This window comes from Panthera pardus, unplaced genomic scaffold (assembly GCF_024362965.1).
Source record: "Panthera pardus isolate Hobbes unplaced genomic scaffold, ASM2436296v1 HiC_scaffold_6, whole genome shotgun sequence".
NCBI lineage: Eukaryota > Metazoa > Chordata > Mammalia > Carnivora > Felidae > Panthera > Panthera pardus.
The window spans coordinates 42,601,838-42,621,749 of NW_026526991.1; the positions used below are offsets into that span (position 1 = coordinate 42,601,838).

The 19,912-nt window shown below is 37.2% G+C and overlaps 2 protein-coding genes and 1 pseudogene across 5 annotated transcripts in view; 1 reads left to right on the forward strand and 2 right to left on the reverse strand.

Annotated features, from left to right (window-relative positions):
• The window catches only part of KRR1 (KRR1 small subunit processome component homolog), a 114,351-nt gene extending 102,500 nt beyond the window's left edge, over nucleotides 1–11,851 (forward strand). For both annotated transcript variants that reach the window (XM_019455145.2, XM_019455144.2), the window contains exons 2-10: nucleotides 1,457–1,629; nucleotides 3,255–3,389; nucleotides 3,569–3,694; nucleotides 3,786–3,869; nucleotides 4,995–5,051; nucleotides 6,690–6,860; nucleotides 8,061–8,138; nucleotides 8,249–8,342; nucleotides 10,036–11,851. In XM_019455145.2, coding sequence (XP_019310690.2) covers nucleotides 1,457–1,629; nucleotides 3,255–3,389; nucleotides 3,569–3,694; nucleotides 3,786–3,869; nucleotides 4,995–5,051; nucleotides 6,690–6,860; nucleotides 8,061–8,138; nucleotides 8,249–8,342; nucleotides 10,036–10,178 — 1,061 coding nt within the window. In that variant the 3' untranslated portion in view covers nucleotides 10,179–11,851. The remainder of the gene's footprint in view (nucleotides 1–1,456; nucleotides 1,630–3,254; nucleotides 3,390–3,568; nucleotides 3,695–3,785; nucleotides 3,870–4,994; nucleotides 5,052–6,689; nucleotides 6,861–8,060; nucleotides 8,139–8,248; nucleotides 8,343–10,035) is intronic.
• GLIPR1 (GLI pathogenesis related 1) overlaps nucleotides 11,007–19,912 on the reverse strand; it is a 29,894-nt gene continuing 20,988 nt past the window's right edge. For all 3 annotated transcript variants that reach the window (XM_019455147.2, XM_019455146.2, XM_019455148.2), the window contains 4 exons: nucleotides 19,800–19,909; nucleotides 14,186–14,268; nucleotides 11,429–11,455; nucleotides 11,007–11,325 (listed from right to left, as the gene is read on the reverse strand). In XM_019455147.2, the coding sequence (XP_019310692.1) occupies nucleotides 11,180–11,325; nucleotides 11,429–11,455; nucleotides 14,186–14,268; nucleotides 19,800–19,909 (366 nt within the window). In that variant the 3' untranslated portion in view covers nucleotides 11,007–11,179. The remainder of the gene's footprint in view (nucleotides 11,326–11,428; nucleotides 11,456–14,185; nucleotides 14,269–19,799; nucleotides 19,910–19,912) is intronic.
• LOC128775092 (60S ribosomal protein L23a-like) lies at nucleotides 14,285–19,268 on the reverse strand (annotated as a pseudogene).

Sequence of the window (19,912 nt, forward strand, 5' to 3'; positions counted from 1 at the left end):
CTTTGGCCAGTTTTTTGTTTGTTTAATTTGTAGCTGTTTAATTTGTTTTTTGTTTAATCTGTAGCTGTCAAAATGTTTAAACCAGGTAGGGACTTGGGAAGATAATACATTTTAAGTAATCACAGTTGTAGAATTTGAGGTTTTGTTTTTGTTTTTATTGTTGTTGTTGTTTAGGATATTGGGAAGTGAATAATACATGAAGACTAATTCTCTGTGATTTGAACCAGAAATAGCAAAGTAGATACGAGTATTAGAAACGAAGCAAGTTTATGTGTGGTGGAGAACATGAACTACGTAGGCCCTTTTCTCAGACTTAGTGTGCATAAGAATCTCCTAGCGAGATTATTAAAACACAGATTCTTGGGCCTCATCCCAGAGATTCAGAATTGTTAGGTCTGAGCTGGAGCCCAAGAACTGGACATTTTTTAAAGTTTATTTATTTATTTTGAGAGAGAGAGAGACAGAGAGAGAACCAGCGAGGGAGGGGCAGAGAGAGGAGGACAGAGGATCTGAAGCAGGCTCCATGCTAATAACAGAGAGCCTGATGTGGGGCTCTAACTCTGGAACCATGAGACCATGATGTGAGTCGGAGGCTTAACCAACTGAGCAACCCAGGGGCCCCAAGAATTGCATTTTTGACAAACCCCTAGTTTATGCTGATGCTGCAGGCCTGTGGTTCATAATTTCGAGTAGTACTAAATGAAAGCATAGCTGTTAGATTTAAGAGATTGCTAAAATCCAGGACCAGGAGTTTTAATAAATGATGTGGGAGATCATTTATGGCGTTTAGGAGGCATTTTGTTTTATTGATAGGAGACCTAGACTGTATCACCTTTGCGTCCCCTTAGGCAAGTCACTAATATTTTCGGACTGAATGTCTTTTATAAAATGACAGTTGTCATGAAAGATGTACAGAAATAGGCATATGAAACCCCTTTGGGAAGCCTAAAACTCTTTACTAGTGATTCGTACCTGAGAGTGTACCCTGGAATATCAGCTTTTAAGTTTTACATGTGCACAAACACAAACACAAACATATGCATATACACGCACATATGCAGGCTCCAGTTCAGGAAAGTCTGAAAGATTATTTATATTGAAAATAGTGTTGTAAACAGAGTTGTATTTGAATCTTCAGCTCTAAGATAGTGTAGTGCAATAGAAGTTTCTTGAGGACCCCAGTGTCTGTCAGGCATATGCTAATTACCGTGGATCCAAAGAGGGTCCCTGCCCTTAAGGACCTTTGTCTTATGAGGCTGAAATATTTACACATAATTTTAATACAGTGTGTTGGTAATAATGACAGGGGCATGTTCTTTATTGAATAATCTAAAAAGCATGGGGACAGGAACTACAAGGAGAATAATTGGAAGCATGTAAATGTGTGCATGTAAGTGTTCAAAAAGTGTCCAAAAGAAGGGTAAAATTTTATGTGTACGTTTCTTCCCCTCTTTAGATGAATTGGAACTCCTCACTGTTCCTGATGGTTGGAAAGAACCAGCTTTTTCCAAAGAGGACAATCCCAGAGGACTCTTGGAGGAGAGCAGTTTTGCAACTTTGTTCCCAAAATACAGAGAGGCTTACTTGAAAGAGTGCTGGCCATTGGTACAGAAAGCCTTGAATGAACATGTATGCACATTTTATACATTTCTTTGAGATTTTGCCCTTATACCTTTACTTTCAAACAAGTATGGATGCCGATGGACTTTTTTATAAAGTAGTAGCATAACTGGTTAATTTAGTTCCTTTGGTATTTTAAACAGCCTGGATGGAAGCTTTATTCTTATAATCCATTTGTTTTTAATTTTGTAATGCATTACTTTGAAATAGTCACATACCTTTAAAATTTTAGGGATCTCCTGGACTGTCTGAAAGTCACCTGTGACCTCCAGGCTTCAGGATGCCTGTTCTATACTGTGATTAGTTGCCATGTTTCTGTATAGTTAGAGTTGAGGCATGTTCCTGGATGATTGCTTAATTTTCATTTTATTTTTTTATTTAAAAAAAAATTTTTTTTTAACGTTTATTTATTTTTGAGACAGAGACAGAGCATGAACGGGGGAGGGTCAGAGAAAGAGGGAGACAGAGAATCCGAAACAGGCTCCAGGCTCTGAGTAGTCAGCACAGAGCCCGACGTGGGGCTCGAACTCACGGACAGTGAGATCGTGACCTGAGCCGAAGTCGGACGCTCAACTGACTGAGCCACCCAGGCGCCCCTTAATTTTCATTTTAAATGCAAGACGAGGATGTGGCCAACTTTCCCCTAGTTGTTGCCGCTGCCATGCCCCTCGAGCAGTGTATTTGCTTTTGTTTTTCAAACTGGATTGAAATCTGTTAGTGGAGCAACAAGTCCATTTAGTGGATATAACGAGCCTTTAAAAAGAAAAAGAATGTATCACATGAGGGTAAGGGTAAATACCATTTTGTACAGCTTTTGGCTCACTTACGTGTGTGTGTGGGGGCACATGTGCACACACCAGGTTGGGACATATGATGTAGTTCTCAACCATGTGACTGTTCTGGAGTTGTTTGTGCCCATTAAGTATTGGGGTGCTTCAGAAAACAGCAAGCATTTTACAGTGGTCTGCATCTGAGATTGAACTCTCGTAAACTCAGAGACCTGACCTTATGTTGAATTGTTCATCACTCACTATGTTGAAATACTCTTCAGAGGATGCTCTCAGTCAGAAATAGCATTTTAATTTGCTTTGTCAAATTCTGGCTGTTCATACTAAGATGAACGCATATATTCATGCATAATGTTCCAATGATTGCTTCCTTCTCAGTGTGTGAGGATTTGTTTTTAGTTTGTATTTAGCCAGTACAAACCAGCTAGAAAAAAAAGTTTGAAAGAGAAAGTCCATTCTCACCCTAAGGAGCAGATCTACCGATCAGAGCTGGGTCCAAGATAGGGAAGCTATATGTAGCTTTACATTTTTACCTTGGGTCTTCATTTGCCTTGATAACACATTTTTTAGACTAGAAATAGTCTTTATTCCAATAAGGACAAAGTATTCTAAAGCCAAGTAAGTATAAATGGTTTCAGGTGCCAGAGTCTCTAACATTTTGAAATATGAAAGTAATCAAGTATTAATTATTTATATCAACTCCCCAGCTTCCTCACAGAGGGAGTTGATAGAATTTGAGAGAGCTTAATGTATAGTAATTAATAGTTTGATTAGGATAGGCTCTCTGGTTATCTAAGATCGAATTGATTTTTAGACAGTTGTGTATTTGCTCTTTCCTTGTTGCAGCACATTAATGCAACCCTGGACCTGATCGAGGGCAGCATGACTGTCTGTACAACAAAGAAGACTTTTGATCCGTATATCATCATTAGGGCCAGAGACCTAATAAAACTTTTAGCAAGGAGCGTTTCATTTGAACAGGTAAATTTAGAATTCCAAAACCTTTGTTTTGTTTGCATCAACATCAGAGACAACATATAACACTGCATGCCTCCCTCTTAGAGTTTTCATTTTTCGGCTTAGATTTCATTAGCCTGGGCCTTGAAAATGAATTTATTTGTAAAGAATGTTGATGGAGTATTTTCTTTATTTTCCCAAAGGCAGTACGAATTCTTCAGGATGATGTTGCATGTGACATCATTAAAATAGGTTCTTTAGTAAGAAATAAAGAAAGATTTGTAAAAAGAAGACAACGTCTCATTGGTCCCAAAGGATCTACATTGAAGGTATTTTTTATCAGTGGAAAACTTAAGTGTCTTCCTCTGTCATTAGTTTTCCAGTGTACTGAACTTCAACTTACTGTTCTTTTGGTAACAGGCTTTGGAACTCTTAACAAACTGTTACATTATGGTTCAGGGAAACACAGTTTCAGCCATTGGACCTTTTAGTGGCTTAAAAGAGGTGAGAACCATTTACTATCTTTAGTTAATTTTCAGCAGAGAACAAATTAAGTAATTTGGTTATAATACTTCATTGGATAATATATTGTTTTGTAATTGTTATTTTTTAGAATGTCCTTTGATTTACCATTAGTAAATAAATACTTTGTGCTTCATGTTATTTGAGGCAGTCATCACTCTTAGATCCTAACATATTACGGCCAATCTTCGGCAACTAAAGAGGTATCCGTTTCTGAATTAGAAGGTCTGCACATCATCACTCTTTCCACTACAAGTTTTAAATGGGTATTTAAGATTTTAGTCTATAGCACATATGGGAGATACGTAATTACATGTGCTCAAATGATTGGAGAATTGAATAGTGATAATTGTTATTTGCAGTAACCTATATAAGCCAGTAGAGGTCATATTCTAAATACACTTCTTTTCCTTTAAAATATATTTTGTTTTATTTGAATTTTAGTGTAATGTTTATTTAATGTATTGATGAACTTTTTTTTTAACTTATCAAATTGAATGTTATGAGAAAATCTGTGGAGCAGATACACATTTCTGTTAACTCCGTTTGCTGTCTGCTGTGAAGTATTGTTCCCTTTCCAGGACTTTTATTAGCAATTCTGTTGAACATCTTTCTCATAAATTATCTGCCCTTTTCTCATGTGGCAGTAGGAACTTAAATATATTAAATACTGTATAATTTTGTAAAATCTAAATATATTATTTAGTTTTCACAGCAAAGCTATAAAATTGTATTTCCATATTATTTACGTATTACAAATGAGAAAGCTGGAACAGGACAATTAAGTGACGTTCCCTTCCCATTATTTGAGGCCACATTTTCTGACTCTAACTCTAGCCTTCTCCCTAAACTACACAGTTCCAAAATGTTGCTGTATTAATTCTATATGTTACATTTTAGCTGTAAAGTTGAGACACTTCATTGTATCTAAGAGAGTTTTACTGTTATGAAGAATCTAGAAGTCACTCAGCAGTTGAAGGACCTCCTGTATTCAGTTTGGTAGCCGTTGCCTAGTCCGTAGGATATGTTGCAGTATATTAATCCCCGTCCATTTAGTTTATTAAAATCTTTGTAAGTGACTAATTGATTTTTCTTTGCAAATTTCAGGTACGAAAAGTAGTCCTAGATACTATGAAGAATATTCATCCAATTTATAACATTAAGGTGAGTGTTAATTATATATTATTAAAACAGTGGTTGTCAGACTTATTTTAGCTACAGAAACCTTTCTTGAAATTAAATCTTCTATGGAAGCCTAATGCACAAAACAGATGAACAGAACTATTTGGGGTAGATTAGAGATAGTTCAGCCTACTCAACTCTACCCAGTCCTGTTGTTACATCTTTGGAGGCTTAGGTCTCTGGCCTACAGTCTGAAAACTGTTGAAGGGGATACTCAAACACATGACATAGTTCTTATACAGAGGAAATAAGCTTCATAGAAATGGTCGTAGATGATAAATATCAGATTTTCTTGGATTATGGGCTTATTACTATATTTAAAGATGTGATCTTTCAGTATCCTGCCTTTTTCTGTTAAATAGAGTCTGGAATATTTCAGATTGGATTAAAACTTTTTTTCTTAATTTAACAGTCAAAATTATAAACTCTCTGAGAGAGATCTGTTACATCCCTGTGCGCACAGGATTCGTGATGGTACTTGGAAATTTAATCATGCTGTAAGGGACTATGAGGGGTATTTAGTAAGCAGTCCACTTAAATTTGATGAAGTTAAGTCACTCTTAGGGGTGCCTGGCGTGGTTCAGTTGGTTAAGCATCCAACTTTGGCTCAGGTCATGATCTCAGGGTTCGTGGGTTCAAGCCCCGCGTTGAGCTCTGTGCTGAGAGCTCAGGCCCTGGAGCCTGCTTCAGATTCTGTGTCTCCCTGTCTCTGCCCCTCCCCTGCTCGTGCTCGCTCGCTCTCTCTCTCTCTCTCTCTCTCTCTCTCAAAAATAAATAAGCACTTAAAAGAATAAAAAATACATATATTTAAGAAGTCACTAGTAAATTGGGGTGAAGGAATGATTTTGAGTTACTTTGGGACATTAAAAATAGAGGTAGTTTTGTATCTGATTCCTGGTTTCCTTCCTTGGATGTTCCAATGTGTGCAGAAGTCAATGGAGTGGGAGAAATGGGTTTTGTCTGATCATGAGAAAGTTTACTTTTTTCTTTTCCTGTGATAATTAAAGTACTACCAAAAGCTTCCTGCTTTCAGGGGACATTACTAATTAACTCTCCCTGCTACTATTAAAGTTGAATTTTAAGGGTTTTAATGAATTAATGGTTGAAAAGCTGAATTAGATTAGTCTCATTTTCATCTCAATTATTTTAACAGTTCTGCATTTCTTTTTTTTTAATTAAAAAAAATGTGTATTCATTTTTGAGGGGGAAAGCGCAAGTCCGGGGGGAGGGTGCAGAGAGAGAGAGGGAGACAGAGGATCTGAAGCAGGTTCTGTGCTGATAGCAGTGAGCCCGATGCAGGGCTCAAACTCAGGAACTGTGAGATCGTGACCTGAGCTGAAGTTGGACACTCAACCGACTGAGCCACCCAGCTGTCCATAAAGCTTTTTAAAAATTTTTTAAAAACTGGTTCTGCATTTCTTAAATTTCTAATGGTTTTCTGAAGCTTACTTTTAGATTACTTATTTTTTTATGGAATTGGTTTGCTCCTGTGGAGATTAAGAACTCCTCTTTTTAATTTTGTTATTTATAGGAACAGTATTTATAATGTCTTGGTTTGACAAATATATGGCTTATAAAATTAAAAATTCTTACTTTGTTCATATATTGTCATGACTAAAGACCTTAATGATTAAACGAGAGTTGGCAAAAGATTCTGAATTAAGATCACAAAGTTGGGAAAGATTTTTGCCACAGTTCAAGCACAAAAATGTGAATAAACGCAAGGAACCAAAGAAGAAAACTGTCAAGAAAGAGTATACACCCTTCCCGCCACCACAGCCAGAAAGTCAGGTCAGTATTAAATGCTGAATTTCTTCACATGACGGGGGAAACCATTTTAATCTGTTTTGTCAGAAACTTCATGGAGAGTAATTTAGGTGGACTTTCTGTATGTGAGTGTGTATGTGTTTGGGTGCGTATAGGTATAAGAAACTAAAGGTAAGTGTAAATAGGCTTATTTTGAGCTGAGTGCGTGGGGTGGAGTGGCGGCTTCACGGTATGAGTGGTTGGTGTCACTTGTGTCCCTGCAGCCATTCCAGTCCCTGCACTTCCCATGGATACACACATTTAATGATTTAACCCTTAATGCTCTCACTCTGCGTCAGCACCATTCTTATGACCACATGCTATGTGACTGCTCAGTTTTGAAGTCTTTAAGTGATAATATCTATCCTTTTTCTAAATTACGAATGTCTCTCATTTTAGCAGCTGTTTTCTGGCTCCTTTTTTTTCCCCAAATTTCCTTTTCTATCTTGACCATCACTGTTTCCTTCATACTGCCTTTTCCTTCTATCATAGTTGTCCAGCAAAACTCTCAAACTTAATCAGTTCTAAAATTTGTTTTCTTTCCCATAATGTGGCTACTGAACACAGCTGGAAAAAGTCTTCTCTTTGGACTCTATCCACTATAAATTCACGTTTCCAGCCTCAGATAGGTCCTCACCGTTGTCTGGTAGTTCTGTGCATCCTCTTAATTCTTGAAGCACCCCTCCCACTCCTAGCTGATGACCCTGCATTTCAGTTTATGGAAGTATTTAAGACCATCAGGTGAGAACTCCTTCAACTTCCTTTTCTCTCACCTGTAATTTTTTTTTTTTTTCCCATCTGCACCCAGTCCTTTCTTTACCTGTTCTTTGAATTCTGTCTTCACCTGTCTCCTAAGGGATCTTACTTCATAATTCACTCTCTTGGCTATATCTTAAAGTCTTTCCTCTCTACTAGTTCTTTGTTCTCAGCATGTAGACACATTCCCTTCTGTGTTGAAACAGCCTGCTGTATATTCCATGAACACATCACCTCCTTTCCTATCCCTGTGCTTTTTGCATGTGTTTCCTTTAGCTTAGAGTATATTTCCTTTTCATGTCACTGCCTTTATGAATTAGTCAGATTTTTGACTTCACTGTCTTCACCTCAAGGACACTGTGCCTTTTTTAGGAAATGATTTCTCATCTACCTTATTTCTCATGTAATTGTAAATACTGATTTCAACAGATTGATAAAGAATTGGCTAGTGGTGAATACTTTCTGAAGGCAAGTCAAAAGAAGCGACAGAAAATGGAAGCCATAAAGGTAAGACTCTGTCTAGCTCACAACATTGATAGTACAATTCACAGAAACTTAAATTCCTACTTAACTATAAATTGTGTTCTCTAATGTATTTTTTTTTATTAATAACGCAGGCTAAACAAGCAGAAGCTCTCAGTAAGAGACAAGAGGAAAGAAACAAAGCTTTTATTCCACCTAAAGAAAAACCAGTTGTGAAACCGAAGGAAGGTAAGTGCTCGTTTTCCAATTCTTGATGTGATATGAAAGTCTGTTTTTGAAAAGTAAACCCATATGAATTTGTCTGAATCTCTTTGAATGTTAACTAAAGAAATAACCATCTTTCATCAGTTCTCTTGCTGCTTCATTAATCATTAATCCTAGGGACAGGAGACCACTGAAGTGTTTTATAATTTATTAGCAGCTGATGCCTATTTCAGAGTCTCCAGATTGACAGTCCTCTCCTAACCTCTGATTGTGCTGGAGGAGGACTCTTCATTGTGAAAGCTCTAAACCAGGGCAGTGAATCCTCTGTAGAGATCAAAGTTGCAATGAGGTCCCCAAGCTCTGTTATCATACCTCTCAGAAAGAGCTTATCAGAAGTTATGCTTTTCTTCTCTCTACTTATGTGATCTGTGGCTTAAAGTTTGATTCCTATATTATTAACGACGGATTTCTGATCACCTTGGGCTAAAGGACACCATCAAAGTAGTAGGAAGGTCTTAGGGGCTGTTAAAAAGACACTCTGTGAAAACAGTGTTCTATCTTCTCTTCTCCATTCCTAGTCTCATTTGATCCATCCTGCCCTCTTCTGTGTTCTCTTTCCCACTAGTAACACCTGTACTCTTCCCTAAGTAATTTTCCAAAGTAGCCAGTGGCACAGTGAGGGGAGGGAAGTCACTGGCATTGTTGTACATGACCTATTGGTCAAGACCAGACATGACGTTACTATTTTAGTTTCCTGCTTTAAAAATACTGTATTCTTCTATGTACGTCACTGGTTATATAAAAGTTAAAAATGTCATAAGCATTAGAATTTGCAGTTTGCTCAGCCTGTGAGTTTTCTGCTTAGGACGTTGTTCAGTAGCCAGTTTAATCTCAGTTTATGATGATTTAAAATGTAGCTGTTTCACTGTAGTGGAGGCTTTAAGTCTCTGCTCCTCAAGTTGCTGGGAAGTTTGTCTGATGATATTTTAGCTGGTGATTCTCTTATGCTCTGAACACTGTCCTTTACATGGTGAGGAAAAGTTGCATTTTTGTCTCCTCCTTTGTTGTTCAGGCTTTTGGCATTGATGGTTGGATTCTGTTAGGAGGATCTCCAAAGATGCTCAGATTATTGTCTTTATTACCAAAATCTTGTTAAATGAAATACTACTAGTCATTCATTGAACTAATACTTGGAAAACTTTATTTTTGAGTTTTTATGTGTGGTATTGAAGTAGATTTGACCTAAAGCTTCATGATTAGTTAATTAAAATTATTCAAGCTGGAAGGGCTACGTGGTAATATTCTTATTGAAATGTAATTTCAAAGTATTTTAGTGTGCAGAATTGGAAATTGGCGTATTAATGAGTACTCTAAAGTTCCAAAATATGGGAAAGAATATAAGTAAAAATAATCCAATCTCAAGTACAATTTAGGGGGAAAAATGAAGTTTTAATATTGTTGAATTCAGTGATTTGTTCAGATAGCTAAACTATAATGCCATTTTCATGTGTACTCTCATTAATGTACTTATAAAGGAATTTATTTTATGATTTTTTTCTCTTAAATGTCTAACATTCCTTTAGGCAGGTGCTTTATATTTTACAACATGACCTTTCACTTATTACAGTACTCTGAAGTTACTATACCAAATACATATTCTTTATGTTTTATTTGGTAAAGCATAAAGAATTACATATGTTGTTTTTAATTTGTCTAGCTTCTACCGAAAATAAAATTGATGTGGCCGCCATCAAGGAAAAGGTTAAGAAAGCAAAGAATAAGAAACTGGGAGCTCTTTCAGCTGAAGAAGTTAAGCTTAAAATGGAAACAGATGAAAAAAAAAAGAAGAAGAAAAAGTAACACTAAATAACCCCCTGAACTAGAACTCATTAAGCTATCTCCTTTTGTAAAGGATTTTGAGATACTAGGATGTTCGTAGCCTTATGTGTGAGAAGAATACCCTGATCATATTTTTCTAGTTTGTGTCATTCTTCAACTCAGTGTTTATATAAACAGCTGTTTCTTTATAAATATAAATTATTGTATTCTCTGTGTGTGAGTTTTTAATTTTAATGCTGCATAGTGGTATGTATGTCCTTGTATACCATGCACCTTTTCTGTTTTGGCATGTTTTGCCTAAGCATATAAGGTGTAATTTTTTAGGTTGTTTATATAACGATCTTTTTAGAATGTGGCTATTGTAATTATCCATCAAATCCAGTATTTGCTGCCACTGTTTAGTCTTTACATATAATCATGTCCCACAACTTGGTTTTGAGGAAAATAAATACAGATTTTGCAGTGCTGTCTCTAATGATAATGAGTAAACATGAGGTTTCTTTTTATAATCTTACTTTATATTATGTTTAAGATTAAACAACCCATAAGCAAAAAGCAAAAGCAAAAGCCTCTTAAATCCCTTAATTACTCTTTTGAGTCTGGGAAAATGGGAAACCAAAGACCTCAAATTGCAAGAGAGTGGGGAAAACCAGATGTTTAGCATGGAAGCTGCATGCAGCAAGTTATGTAGAAATGTTTTTACTAATGAGGGCCAGTGGAGTCGTTTAGAATCACCTAAATCTAGCACATTCATTTTGTAGTTTTAGAAGCTGAGACACACACGGGCTGAGTTACTTACTGAAAGTCACAGCTGTGGCAGCCTGAAAACAATTCTTATTCACAGATAAGTGGGAAGTAAAAATGAGTTTATTCTAGAGTTAGGAAGTTGAGACTTTTTCTTTTGATGAAGGGTTTATTGCAACATTTTTTTCTGAAATATTTTAAAATAAGAAATAAATACAACCAACTTATTTTTTTTAAAGCCGTACATGAATGAGTTGCGGTTTTTTTCTGGATTTAGTTCAAAAGAACTGAGGGTATCTGTGCTTGACCCAAATGGTCATTATGACACCCAGTATTAGGATTGGTGGACTAACAATGAGAAAGAGAGATAAGTTCCTGTTGCGCACAGATACTGGCCAGTCAGGATACACAATAGAGTAGTAACCTGTGAAACAAACATCAGATGTGCTCTTAAATGTTGTTTCTCATAATGCAGTAATATAATTCACATCGATCTAATGGAACAGTTAAAAGATTTGTATACATACGTGTGACTTTGTCTCGTTGTGGGTTAACTGTGGAGTCAGAAGAAAGAATACATACGTTTAAAATTTTATTTTAAAAAGCCAAGTTGCTATTTATAACCATTAACTGTTGCTTTGACTTTATTGCAGTGTTTTTTAAACATTGATTTTTTTGTACTATACTAATTTGACATTTTTAAGTTGACTTTATTTATAAACTTTTTATATACTACTATAAGTGGAAAATCATTTTACATACCACAACTAGCAGATAATAAATACAATTAAAATGAAAATTAAACCATGAGAATTTAAAAATAAAGAATTACATATTAGGAACAGTCAATGTGAGCAATGTATTAAAATATTTTCCTGGAAATAATGTTCTTTCCTGAGAAGAATGATACTATTTATGATCAGTCAGTAATAAAGAGACAGTGACCTCGCTCTCCGCCGTTCCAATATGTCATTAAATTGTCAATAGGGATCTGGCTCTCCTGTCATAATTATTCCTCTCCTTTTACTGAGCTTTATTCAGATTTTGACATTCAGAGCACTAGGTAGAAAATTCTACATCTGCCTCAGCCTTCATGATACTTTTTTTATTAAATAGATGACGTTTCCATGCCAGTTGTATGCCAGCTGCTGTTGAATTCTGTGGGACTCTGGCAAGTACTTCTGGGTACTTGTAAGCATCCCTGCTTGGGCTTTGGTGAATTACAAGGAAGCTGCCGCTGCTCTACCTTTTTTGGCAGTTAATACCATGAAATCAAGGATGTGCTGTGCTAGTTATATTTTTTCTTACATATACGTTTTTTAAATGTTATTCAACTCTTGAATATCGAGACAAATGGACATTCATGCACTAGCTAAAATCATCCCATGTACCACTGATATACCCAGCACATTATGTAAAAACCATGCTGATTTGGCCTCTATGGGTATTTACTGAACCTGCCAACAGTACCTAAAGGACCAGAAAGGAATTTTTTCCTCCAATATTTACCATAATTTGTCAAAGATGGAATCTGTTAAAAGCTTTTATTTTTTTAATGTTTATTTTTTGAGAGACAGAATTCAAGCGGGGTAGGGGCAGAGAAAGAAAGAGACATAGAATCTGAAGCAGGCTCCAGGCTCTGCGCTGTCAGCACAGAGCCTGACGCGGAGCCCGAACCCACAAACCTCAAGATCATGACCTGAGCAGTCTGCTCTACCAACTGAGCCACCCAGGTGCCCCTGTTAAATGAAAGCTTCTGTCCTCTAACCCTTACCCCCATGCAAATTAGCATGTTTTCCCTTTATTAAGAGCCCAGGAGCTTTTCATTATTGGACCACAGCCTTAATTTTCTGAAGTTTCAGAGGCCATTTCAAGATACATGTAAAATGAAAAGCTAAAAAGCCAAAAGGAGCTTTTCTTGTCATTGTGGAGGTGTTGTTACTAATTATCTAGATTTTTAAAGAGAAGGAAGGATTTTTTTAAGGAAACATACATCCAGATTAGTGCTTATTTGCCAGCCAGACTAGGGTATAAGTGAATTACGCTTAATTCCTACTTGTTTGGAATTTAGAATCCAGCAGGAAAGACAGTGAACCAGTGGCAACAATTAAATTACTCTTTAAATAATTTAAAATAATTGTCTCAGTTTTCACCACAGATTTTAAAGAAGCATCATGAGAATCGTTCATGGGCATAAAAAGTCTCAAGGTTTGGGGATAAAGAAAACACCAACAGTCAACTCAACATTTGGGAGTTGAGTTTGGGAGGATGTATTTGTGGATAATAGATAATATTTATTGAGTGCTACTGTATACTAGGCTGTTGTTCTAAATAGAAGTGTTTTCTTCTTTTTTCATTGATTTGATTCACCAAACCTGTGAAGAGGCCCCACCATCTACATTCTATTGCTGAGGAAATCTGTTCAGACAGTTGCCCCAGGTCACGGTGGTGGAACTGGAAATTGAACTTGGGCATGTGGTTTTTAAAATGCGTGGTTCTAGGGCGCCTGGGTGGCTCTCAGTTGGTTAAGTGTCTGACTCTTGACTTCGACTCAGATCATGATCTCGTGGCTCCTGAATTCAAGCCCCGCATCAGGCTCTGTGCTTACAGCGCAGAGCCTGCTTAGGATTCTGTCTCCCTCTCTGCCCCTCCCCTGCTTGCTCTCTATCTCCCTCTCAAAATAAAAATAAACTTAAAAGAAAATAAAATGTGTGGTTCTAACTCCTACTTTATACTGCCTCACTTGGAAAAAAATAATATGCTTTGTAGTGTTGTAGCAACACGAAAGGAAATATTCAGTTGATACGTTGATACTCTGAGGAGATGTTTGTCGCATAGAGGCTGCACTTTACTAAATTCTCTTAACAAAACTGCTGTGAATGAAATAAAGGATGGTCGAACTGGGAGAGAGATGACTGGCTCAGAAAGCTGATCAAAAAAGCGTTGCTATACTGGGATTGAAGATGACAACTCAGTGTTTACAAATCAGTTGTTTTGATCTTGCTGAAGTTCAGCAAACCTTGGGTCTACAGCTCCTATCTTCTTAGTCACTTTTTGTGGTAATGATTAGAGCTACAGAAGAAGGCTATTCTTTGCTTCCCTAAGTTCACCTTAAATATATGTTCATTACTAGGACAGTAAGCCATTGGTTTGATTGCTGCCTGATGCCAACTTCCATGAAAACAGCTATTAGGAGAAAGCAAATATTTGCATTCTTAGCTCTGTAGAAGGTTCTAATAGTTTCAAACACATTGTATTATTGGTAGAGTTTTCCTTTTACTCACTGCAGAGATTATCCAAACACTTGTCATCATTGGGGCAGGCACTGCAGGTGGACCCTTCTCTGTATGGCCAACTTCTGTATTGTCTATAAAGTAGAAAAAAGCTGTCCATTAGGAGAGGTGGGTTTTTGTTGTTGTTGCAATGAAATTTACTACTCATCTTTTCTGCAGGATGGAAGTCCACAGATTCAGAGGGTTGGTGAGGGAAGCGGAAATAGAAGCCTGTTCATATTTGCAGAGTTCCCTCCATGGGACTATGTCTGTGAACCTGTGTCTTCACCTACATCATTTCATTTAATTATTACAATTCTGGAAGTTTTCTTTATTTGACACATAAGGAAACTAAAGCTCTAAGAAATTAAAAATTACAGTGTACACATATCCGAGTCACAATAAAACCTAGATTTGTCTGACTCCAGGGCAACACTCCCTCTACTTACTATCTGGCCTGTATACACCACCATCCAAAACACTGTCCATCCTAAGGTATCATGACCCACATTTGCTCTTCTCAGTTTAGCAAGCCTCCATAGTTTGTGATAGAACAACATGTGCTTCCCTATTAAGTATTAAATAAGACCTAGCAAGAAGTTTAATAATCAGTAACTTTAATGAAGATTAAAACCATATTTTGAGTTATCTGCTACGAGTAGAATGTGATATGAAAATATCTGATACTTACAAAGATAGAAGTAGTACTAACAAAGTCATACACACTGCTGATACGACTGAAGTGTTGTCTTCATTCATGAAATGTTTTTTTTAATGTTTATTGTTTTTTATTTTTGAGAGAGAGAGAGAGAGAGAGGGCATGAGCAGGGGAGGGGGAGGGAGAGAGGGAGACACAGAATTTGAAGCAGGCTCCAGGCTCACAGCTGTCAGCACAGACCCCGATGCAGGGCCTGAACCCACGACCTGTGAGATCATGACGTGAGCTGAAGTTGGACACTTAACTGACTGAGCCACCCAGGCACCCCAAAATAGTTTCAGTAGAGGTTAGTGAAAATAAAGATGTAACTTTTCTAATCCCAGTTCATGGACTCAACTCCCCTCCCCTAATACTTTAGAAACTTTTTTTAGAAACTTTTTTTTAGAAACACCTTTAAGAAACTTTGGTTAAGAACCAAAGTTAAGGACACATTACTTTCATTAACACCTCCTTTCCAACCCAAAATATGTGTTCTAATCTTATTTGGCTCCAAATTAATTTAGGTTGTTTTAGAAACTCTGTTTACCCTCATGCTTGCTTTACACTGTGGGAAACAGTCAAAGGAATATAGTGATGCTGATAATAATTGCCTAAAGTGCACATTAATCTGGGGATATTTTCATTGTTAAAGAGCACCATACTCTTTGAGAGGGCAAGTTCTAGAATAAAATCATTTATGCTATTTCATTCTTTGTTGAATTGTGAAAACTATCAAGAGGGAGAAATTACTACTTCAAAAACTGGCTAAAAACAAAAAGCAGTTGTGAATTCTAGGGAAATGGCACAATTCATCCTGGGAGAAACATGCTACTGGAAAGGCCTGGATTTGTCTGGAGAGGAACAATTGACACAAAGGGCCCTGATGTATTCTGTCCATAAAGAAGCAGGAAGTTTTAGTGTTTCCCCTGGCAGCCTGAGGGAGAAAGGGTTGGGGCCCTGGGACTGAGGAAAAGACTTTTTTTTTTTTTTTTTTTGAGTAATCTCTTTGGCCAACATGGGACTCGAACTCAGGACCCTGGGTCACATGCTCTACTGACTGAGCAGCCAGGCCCCCTGAGAGAAGATCTTTAAAGAAAAAGATAAATATGAGTAAGGGTTCTCAAAGGGTATATTCGTACCCTGTAGATACTAGATAGTCAAGGTTGTCATTTCCTCTTCTGTGCTGTAATCCTTTCTCCCACTAATCACAAGATAGCCTTGCTCAGAGGGGCCCAGGGGCTTGAAGAGAGAGTTGTGTATGTGAAAAATGCAGATCAGAATGACCCGTAGCAGCTAGGAGGAGGGGCCAAAACCGGTCTGGGCAATGAATGACTCCAGAGGTTGAGTTACAGGTGACTGGAGAATTAAGCACCCTGCACCCACTCTTAGGAAATCTCAGAAATATGGAGAGGATACTGGACTTCCTAGAATTATGTGGGCTAATTATGTGACTTTTTGTACATGGAAGGAGGAAAACAAGCTGAGAAGGCAGAAGATAATGAGGACATCCCTAACTGGTCTCTGTGCTCCTCCCTTATGGCCTCCAATCCATTTCCCACATGTCATTCAGAGTGATCTCCAAATGTAAGGCAGGTCTTGTCACTCCCTTGCTGAAAATACTTGGATGATTCCTCTTGGGATGTGAGTAAAGTTAAATTTACCATGGCCTACACCGCCTTGCAAGGGCTGAACTGCCTCCTTCCCTGTTTCATCTGATTCAGTGGTGCAAGCACCCTGATCTGTTTTTGCATCCTTTCCACAGAAGCTTTTCAGGTGTTTTCTGCAGCAGACATCTGTTCCTGAAGTTCTTCATGAGTCTGGTTCCTTTCTAATCTTCATGCCTGTGCTTAAATACATCATTTTATCCAACAAAGGGTCCTGCCAATTGATAGTGTTGATTACAGTATCATATTGTATTTCCTTCATTACTCCTATCATAATGCAGTTTATTGTCTATCTGCCCCATAGATATTCCATAGAAATAGAAATTCCATAAAAGCAGGGACTGTGTCTGGCTGGTTCTCCTTTGCATCTCAGTAAACAAATATTTGTTGGATGATTGTATGAATCCACTTATTTGTATGAATAAATGAATGTTAACTCTATAGAAGCATTAAAACCGGTTATAAGCTTTACAACTTCTTGTTTATAACACTAAAAGGCAAACAGAGTCAGGCTAAACCAGGAGAATTTCCATTTGTGCCTTTTATTATAACAACAATAGTAACTATGAATACTTCTCTAATAATCTCAAATAATGTAATACCATTGCCAGGTATTAGATATAGTTGGTGTTTTACATAACTTTCTTGTTTAATTTTCATAGCTACTTGATAAGTAGCTGGTGCTATTATTATCCCGATTTTTTACAGAGGAAACAGATTCAGAGAAGTTAAGTAACTTGTCCAAGGTCAAGTGAGCCAAGGTGGTGGGTTCTCAAGACCCTGTATCGTAACCATTAAGCTATATAAATGTCATGAAGAGTCACCATTGATTGATTTAATGGCTTTGGCTAGTTTTTCCTAGGTTTTCCTTGTTTTCTGACTTAGGGATTTTAGGTCAAAGCTATTCTCTTCTGAATGACACCTGCTTTTAATCCTTTTACCCCACCTACACTCAATCAGACTATCCAGCGTTTCTTCAGAACATTATTTCAGGGAAAGAAAGAGAGGCTTCCTCTAACATCTTCTGGAATCCCAAAGATTGGTAAAATCCAAACATAATTCTAGGGCAACAAATTAAAGAAAAAGATTGGTGTATATATGGCAAAGAGTTAAAGCTTTAAAATATAAACAACTACCATAAATCATTAAGAAAATCACTCTGGTAGAAAAATGAGCAGACCATATGGTTCACAAAAGAAGGAATGTAAATAAGAAATCAGGTGAAAATTTATAATCACCAGTGGTCAAAGAGATGCAAAAGAAACATAAAATAACAGTTTCTTTCAAATTAGAAAATACTAAAAAATTATAATATCCAGTACTAATGAAGAAGCATAAATTGATATAATAATAGTGTAGAATAATTTGGCCATAAGCACTTTTAAAAACATAAAGATGTTCACACCTTTTACTTAGTATACTATTTCTAGAAATTGTAGGGAAATAGATGTGACTGAAGACTTACATTCAAGGTTGTTCATCTAATATTAAAAGAAAATGCAGACAACAATCTAACTTCTTCAATAGGATGAGCTGTCATGTGACCACCTAAGCACAGACTCAGAAGCCAGACAGCCCAGGTCACAGTCCAGTAACATAGACACTATGTCCAGTCCACAGACACTATGACATAGTGTCACCAACTGTGGAACCCTGGTAGACTACTCACTCCTCAGTGCCTCAGTTTTCTTATCTGCCAAACAGGGGTGGTAACAGGACCCATCTCAAGACTTTTCATGAAGATTAAGTAAGTTAATATGTATGAAGCACTTAGAAAAGTGCTTAACATATGGTAAATATTTTATCAGTATTACTCTCATTTTTTTTTATGGTGAAAAGATTTATATTTATATTTAACCAGCTGGATTCAGTTTACATGATCACAATTTTGTTGAGAACATCCAAAGCATCATAGTCAGGAGCCAGTCAAACATATGCCTTCTCTCCATTGGGCCTGATCAGGATGTTGACCTTGGCCATGTCAATGTCATAGAGCTTCTTCACAGCCTGTCTGATCTGATGCTTGGTGGCACCACAATGAACACAAGTGTTTTGTCTTCTACTTTCTTCATGGTCGACTTGGTAGTTGGGGGAACTTGATGATGACATAGTGGTCAAGCTTGTTTCTCCCGGGAGCACTCGTTCAAAGATGGGCTGCATTCGGAGACTCAGTGTCTCGGGCCATTGGAAGGTAGCAGACATGTGGATCTTTTTTTAAGTGCCTGTGAATGTCTTTCAGCACCACTTTCTTGGTCTTCAAAGCCTTTGCTTTGGCTTTGGGAGGGGCAGGGACTTCCTTCTTCACCTTTGCCATCATCCTCATGAAACAGTACTCTCATATTTTTATAATTATTGATATCACGTTTAAAATTTTAATGATGTGGAAAATGCTCATGGTATAATTTTAAGTAAAAAGTAGAAACTGTGCATTTCCAGTATGATATCCATTTTCTAAATAATGTGTTTGATGCGTAAGCATACATATAGAAGTTTAAAGAAAGGTGGGGGGAGGGGCGCCTGGGTGGCTCAGTTGGTTGAGCGTTGAGTGTCCGACTTTGGCTCAGGTCCTGATCTGGCAGTTCAAGAGTTCCAGCCCTCGTTGGGCTCTGTGCTGACACCTCAGAGCCTGGAGCCTGTTTCGGATTCTGTGTCCCCCTCTCTCTGCCCCTTCCCCACTCATGCTCTGTCTCTATCTCTCAAAAATGAATAAATGGTAAAAAAGAAAAAAAAAAGAAAGAAAAGAAAAGAAAGGTGGTAGGTGGCATATCATGGGTCTACTCTGTTTTCCAAAGGGAGAAAAATTGTATCCGTTTCAAAAACAAAACTTTCAGAAGTAAATGAAATAAATTACATAAATTGAGAAATTTAATTCTCAATTTATTTTTGCTTTGAAAATTCTGTAAAACATGCCAAGTTTTTAATAAACCAATAGAGTAACATCAGTCCTCCTATTCCATGGTATTATCATTTCCAATTAATCTATGTCCCTGCAAACATTTTAGTGTTGCCACTCTAAACATATATGTTGTGTGTGTATTTATATAGCATTTGTAAGGGGTGCACACAGACACACAAACACACATGTATATTTTTTTTTAAAATGTACCAGATGTTAATGGAGTAGATCTCTAGGTTAGAGGAATTAAGGGGATATTAATTTTCTTTTTTACCCTTTCTTTATTATCCCAATTTTCTGTAATGAAGATTAATACTTCTAAAATAGATTTAAGAAGTTTTTCTTAGAAGAATCGATTTGGGTACTTACCCTGGTCCGTAGTTGCATATGAAAAGCGCTCCGTGGGAAATACCGGTGCCATGAACGCTGGGACAATACTGTACTGCACAGCCCACTTTGTAACTAGCCGCCCAAACAACCTG